At 40.7% G+C, this 6,634-nt stretch overlaps 2 protein-coding genes across 2 annotated transcripts in view; one reads left to right on the top strand and one right to left on the bottom strand.

Moving 5' to 3' along the window:
• The first annotated feature begins 2,239 nt into the window (after window positions 1–2,239).
• gtf3ab (general transcription factor IIIA, b) lies at window positions 2,240–4,777 on the top strand. The gene is given in 9 exon segments (XM_016672673.1): window positions 2,240–2,818; window positions 2,820–2,897; window positions 2,970–3,064; window positions 3,140–3,236; window positions 3,304–3,392; window positions 3,474–3,515; window positions 3,517–3,767; window positions 4,047–4,102; window positions 4,180–4,777. Coding segments are annotated over 9 exon segments (813 nt in total). The 5' UTR covers window positions 2,240–2,782; the 3' UTR covers window positions 4,249–4,777.
• A 656-nt stretch (window positions 4,778–5,433) lies between these two features.
• Window positions 5,434–6,634, bottom strand: part of lnx2a (ligand of numb-protein X 2a) — a 14,876-nt gene continuing 13,675 nt past the window's right edge. The window contains exon 11 of the mRNA XM_007554523.2: window positions 5,434–6,175. Within this exon, the coding sequence (XP_007554585.1) occupies window positions 6,040–6,175 (136 nt within the window). The 3' untranslated portion in view covers window positions 5,434–6,039. The remainder of the gene's footprint in view (window positions 6,176–6,634) is intronic.

Below are 6,634 nucleotides of genomic sequence, written 5' to 3'. Positions count from 1 at the left end.
TACCCTGCTGGCCTGAGGTCAGTAGATTCAGACACCAGCCTTATCAGTACAGAGTAATAAGTGTCCAACAACCCAAAGAGATAAAACCAGGAAAAGCAGATGGAAAAACAAGACGCAATCAATCAATGAGCAGGCTGGCAGCCAAAGCCCTTGGTATTGATCGGCACGGTTTGGATCCAGCTCGTGGTATTCAGATAATGTTATCTGCACAGTTTTGTCAGATTATGAAAACACATCTTAAAGCAATCGTCTCATTCTCTCTAATATAAACCCCCTTTTTTTTCTCCTATCAACACGATCAGTTACTTTCTTCCTGTTTTTCATGGGCTCTTTCAGATTCTCACTGACTCATGGAAGTTACTGATTGAAAGACGAAAAAGCTCGCAGACCGAGGGGAGAGGGAGAACGCAAAGCCAGTTAGTAGGTGGGGCTGAGAGAGAAAGAGAGAGACCAGGCCTGTGGATAAAAGCTGCGGAGCACTATGAACTCCTTAATCACACGTTTGACACACACAGATTGAGTCTGTCAGCTCAGCCAGCAGCTCAGAGCAGCTGTATCGACCTGGGTCGTTACACATTAACAACACACACACAAACACACACACAGGCAAACAGTAGATAGTAGGACATGCACACGGTTTGTTTTGTGGAACTGCTGCATAGCATGATATCCCAATATGAGCTCACACCATTTCAAATTACCTGGACTAGTCTGAGTTAGGATGTTGCGTGTTAAAAGAAAACAGCATAGAGGCACAACTGAGAAAATAAAGAAGTTAACATAATCTGACCCAATTGCTCCATGAAACAGAGCGTCAGCCGTCGCTCTCATGTTTGGGATGTGCTCAAGGATGCAGGAAAATCCCACCGCCTGCCTAACAGAGCTGCCGCATGCTGTATCTCTGTGTGCGATAGGTGGGGCGAGAGTCTGTGTGGTTATCAGGGGGCAGCCAGGTGTAGGCGCAGGGGTATATGTGGCTATCGGGCCAGCTGTATTGATCCACTCCCTGACGGCTGCGGTGGTGGTAGTGGGGGCGCCGGACGAGGAGAGGAGGAGGAGGCTGATAACAGAGTTTACTGGATCCAGGCATGCTTACCTGAGAGCGTGGGAGGGCGCTGAGCTAACACCCAACGCACACTCAATAGGCCTCATTCACAAAAGTCAGTCAAAGGTTTCACATGAGGGCAGAGCATGGGCGCATACGGCGATCTGGAATGTTTGGACAAGTAGATAGCGTCTCTGGATTGTCCACCACTTTTTTTTTTTAAAGGATTAAAATGACATACACACATTATGTTGTTTAGTAGAAAAAAAAATGTGTATTTGTTCGATCACAACGAGGAAAAAATATAAATGTGGTGTATACTTTGCAACTTCAGTTCTAATCTGGTGGCTAATTCAATCAATTAGCTGGATTTGATTGTGCAGGCAAAACTGAAAAGAATCAAAACTATTTTAAAAGACAGAAAGTACAGGAAACAGTTTGGAAAATACAATTCTTATATAAAAGCACCTATAAAATGAAAAATATTGACAACGAAATAAAAAAAATCTACAAAAAGATTTTAGATACCAGAAAATAAGAAAGACCTGAAATCCTCAATAAATCTGCGTAATATTGACACTTTCTGTAGAGTAATAGAAAACTAATAGAAATATACAAATCCAACAAGAAAAAATCTACAAAACAAATTATAAAAAGGGCAAAAAATACAAAAATGCCCCCCTCTCTGTGTGCAAAATGACTGGAAACAAATTATAAAAGTCTGAAAATCAACAAAACAATTAGCAAAGAGACAAAATAGAAAATGAATCAGAAAATATTTAACACACTATCCAAAAACAAAAACCAGAAGTAAACATTTCCAAAAATACAATTATAACTTCTGTAAAAGCATGTACCAATAAAACACCCTAAATTAAAAAAGTAAAAGACATGCAAAACTGACAAATCAAAAAACTGTATAAAATCAGAAAATGTAGAAGATTATCAAAAAGAAATGCATGCTCAAAAAGTCTAATAAACCCAGGAAAAGACAGAACCACAATGAAAAAAACAACTCCTGGTTGTTTACAATAAAGAAATAAATGAATAAAGACACACCCAAATAAAAAAGATTCAAAAATGTATTTCATTTGTAAGTGAAGAGTAATTTACTCTGTTTTGCAATTTTAGGAATATTATTAATTTTGTTTTATTTGTTATTATTAATTAATTAATTAATTAATTAATTAATTTTTACTTATGAGCTACACTACACAGAATCTTGGTAGGAACTTTTTTTCCCCACAGCAATAAATCACACCTTCAAAGGAGATGCTATTATTAGAGAGATAAGATTAAGATTAGGGCAGTAAACTCTGACTGTGTCACACTGATGCAGACAATCAGACGCCTTTTTTTCCTCCTGCCTGTCACCACATGGATCAGGAGTTCAGGGCACATCCAGCAGGAAGCCTGGCTGACATTTCTCCAAAAAAAATAAATAAAATAAAATAAAATGGGTAGATATTTATATATATCTGATCAGATATAATCTGATCAGATATAATATGATCAGAGGGTCTTCTGAAACATATCTTCCTGTTTGTGTAGCTTAAACATGGCAGGACATTCCTTTTCAGAAAGGAATGGTACGTCCCAATTAGATAAATTAAGCCCACGTGGAGCTGGTGCTTGTGGGTCATTGAGTGTCCTGCCAGTTTTCATAAACCCTTGTTTGAAAAAACAACAACAATAACAAAAAACAAAAAAAACCAAAACTGACATCTTTTATTAAAGATGGGTGAAGGGTTGTAAAGTCAAAACACATACGTTTTGCTCTTTTTCTGATTGCAGCGCCACGTTTAGGAAATCGTGGAAGTTGGAGGCTCATCTGTGCAAACACACTGGATTGGTAAAACTGACTGCATGACGCCGCCTCCTGTTCCTCCTGCGTCCTCAACTGAAGCTTGTGGATTTGTCTTAGAAACCTTTTTCCTGCGAGAGCTGTGAGAAGAGTTTCTGCTCTCGCTATGAGCTCACCAGGCATGAACGAGTGCATAGCGGTGAAAAACCACATAAGTAAGACCCACGATCGTTGTTTAAAATAAGAAAAATCACCTTCTGTGTGTTATTAGTTACCTGCCTGGTTTGCAGGTGTCCCATGGATGGATGTTTGGAGGCCTTTGGGAAAAATGCCACCATGAACAACCACGTAGCTCGAGTCCGCCAGCACCAGGAAGACGGATATAAAGTACAGCTGTTCACCCTATTAGTTAAGATGAAAATTAAATTTTCTGCATGTTTCCCCCCCGCTGTAGTGTGACTATGAAGGCTGTGAAAAGGATTTCAGCAAGAAGAAACAACTAAAAGCTCACAAGTGTGAGCATGGAGAACCATTGGGTTTTCAGTAGGTGTATATTAGAAACATTCAAAATATTTAAAAAAAACTGCCAACATTTTTCTCTCTTCATAAAAGCTTCTCTTACAGCTGCACATTCAACGGATGTGGGAAAGACTTTCGCAGTCGAGAAAAAAAAAAGTTTCTTCTCAGAGAAGACTGTGTGTGAAAAGTGTAATAAACTCTTCAACAACACCTGGTTTTTGCGCCTGCATGAGCTGTGTGCTCACTCTGGGGAGAAGAGGTACTTCCTGTGCCCTAGAGACGGCTGCGACAGGAAGTTCACCCGTCGCGTTAAACTGGAGAGTCACGTACTGGGAGACCACGAAGGGAAGAAACCCTTCTCCTGTGCATATGCTGGCTGTGGGAAGAGCTTTGCCTTGATGGTAAGGGACAACGAAGCAAAATATCTTAACTTGAAGCTCTTTTTAGAGCCACTCTACCAAAGAGTGATCAGTTTTTGCCTTTCATTTGCTTGAGCAGGTCGAGGCCAAACTCTTAGCCCTTTCAAAGATCCACAAGTTTCAGTGAATTCACCTGTATAAGGGCAAATGTTACTCTTTATGAAGTCCTGGAGAAACCCTTAGCTTTCTGACTTGTTCAGACACATTACATGAATGGATTAATTTTGGACAAAATGATATTCCAAACTTTCTGCTCAACAAGAAAGCTTATGGCGACATGGTGTGGTTCACAACCCTGCAGAAAGAAAGCTGAAGGTAAATTATGCATGTAGTCCTCAATTTCTTGTTCATCTGATCATCATTAGGTTTACATTTCTCTGCGCTCCTTTTAGAAACGGAAGCCTAAAAAGGACAAGCCCCTCGCAGGTTGCACAGGAGGCCACCCGGTCGGCTGCAGATGATCAAGAAGAAACCAACAAGCTTGCTGCAAAGCTGCACAGCACAACTCTGGAGGAAAACGTATCTTGAATCTTACTAGTCAGTCTAGGCGTGACCTTTAATTGGGGAGCGTTCGTATACTTCCTACTGATTCTGAAAGTGTGAATAAACCCCCACTCAAAGCATAACACAAGCAGTCTTTCTACATTTCTTTTGTGCTAAAGCTACTAGTTCAAGTCAGTGTATGGGTAGCTATTGCTACTATTGTAGATTTTTTTTTTTATGCTCTTGCTGAGAATAAAAGGGTCAAAATAAGACGAGGGTTTGGGGGGTCAGTTGTTACAATGACATGTAATGCTCTTCATTGCATCTGAGGCACAGCAGTTTGTTTAAATGCTGTTTTGTTTTTTTTTAGATTTTCTGGGAGGGTAAAGGAAGATGGACTTCCATTTTCATTTAACTCTTTAAAGCGATTAAGGAAAAAGTTGCTTCAACTTCTCAAGTTGCAATCACAAAATTCAACTGGGTGCATTTTAGTGGACACACGAGTAGCATACTGTGAGGTGTACTGGGTCACTGAGGTTAAATACTTTATCACCTTTCACCAAGTCCCCTGGGTTACAAATCTGCCAGCACATTCTAGACAAATCTGCCAAAAATGATTTGACACTTGTATCAATCTGAGCCATTTCTGTCTCGCCACAGACTCTCAAATGACGATTAGCTGAAACGGCACCATTCCAAGACGGGAATATGCTCTGGCCCAAACCATTGTATTGCAGTTTGTATATTTCAAGTTGTCCTGCAAGAACGTCTGCGGGACAAGCTTGAAGAGGTCATTGAAGGCCGTCCTGGTGGTAAATCTCACTGCAGCCAATAAGATTCTTTCAGTATTACCCTCTATTAAATCATTCCCACTGCAAAATGCTGCCGCCATGTTTCATTAGAGGGATGATTTGCAGGGCTCTGACCCTTCCATTGTCCACATGTTGCACGTACTTTAAGAAACATTTTTATTCAGTCTTAATTGTTCTGCATTCGAATCTAATACAAAAGGTGCTTCAGAATAAAATTGAGCTATTTTTGTATTCAGTCAGATTAAAAATTGCAGTGAGGTGACCGGTTGATGGACATTTGGTGAGTTGAACCATTTGTGGCAGTGATTTCTTTGAAGAGCCTCTCTAGAGAATCAAAGACATGGAGACGCCAATCCTTAAAAGGAAATGTTTATTAAACAAAACACACATTCACACATGTATAAAAGGTCAGCTGGTTGTATGGTGATGATACCTGAGGGCTGACCTCCCTCAGGATGCGGCAGGTTTCTAATAAGGCCTTGGGCTCATTCAGATGGAAACATCGCTGGCGCAGCAGAACAACTCGATGAAGGGCATTTGTGTTTCTTATTTTGTATTTTTCTCATCTAGGGTGGCAGCGGATCGGATCACGTTCATCTGAAACACGTCGGACTTGCAACGATGCCTCCACCTGAATAAAACCCTGAGGTTCTACCACTGCTCAGTGAGGTGAATACAGCACAGACTGCATGTTAACAGTTGCAGCACGGCTCTCCCCGCGGGAGTGAAGACAACATGACCATATGAAACACAGCAGTGTCTGTTCAGAAGTGCAGTCTGTCGAGTGACAATCTGGATCGGTTCCCCCCCTCCCCCCCACTTGGTCCTGCTGGGTCTACAACAGTCCTGGATGTGTTTGGTCCTGGATTTAAGCCCGGTATGGAGCGATGTACAGTAGTTCACTTTGGCCGAGGTTGTTCCCGATTTCTGGGTGAAGCCCGCTGACTTTTGTCCTGGTTACACCAGGCTGCCGGGCCAGGAGACCACGGTCAGCGCCACCCGGCTGCGCTGCTCCTTTAACATCGGCACCAGAGCTGAGTGGCTCATTCCTGCTGTGGACAGGCCGTTTACTGCCACTATCATGTCTCCACACCTAGAGCAACAGAGTTCGAGAAGTGGACTTTATTTACACTGCAGCAGAAATTAGTTTTTGAACAGAGCAAAGTTATTTACTTTCTTCACCATAATGTGGCAAACTAAACACGCGTCTTCGTTCAGCTAAGCCTTTCGCGATAAGCAATCAATCTTAAGATAAATTGCAATTAGTTGAATAATCCCTGTTCTGATGATCAATTTTTGTAGGGATAATTTTGTTTATTTATGGTTTCTGTTGTAAGTGGGTTTCATATATAGTTGTGGTTTTTTCCAGTTTCAGTATAACATGTTCTTCACAAAATTAAGGTCTTTGAGATGGCAAACATGCAGAATTATTCCATTATCAATACATTAATTGAAAATAGTCTCAAAATAACAGAAATATTCAACTTTCTTGAAACTTTTATGGATCTTACTAGTTAAATTTGTGGAAAACACAAAATATATATATATATAT

Source organism: Poecilia formosa, unplaced genomic scaffold (assembly GCF_000485575.1).
Source record: "Poecilia formosa unplaced genomic scaffold, Poecilia_formosa-5.1.2 Scaffold64, whole genome shotgun sequence".
In the NCBI taxonomy this organism is placed as follows: domain Eukaryota; kingdom Metazoa; phylum Chordata; class Actinopteri; order Cyprinodontiformes; family Poeciliidae; genus Poecilia; species Poecilia formosa.
The sequence above is the reverse complement of the archived record's forward strand: the minus strand, read 5'-3'. Positions and strand labels throughout refer to the sequence as shown.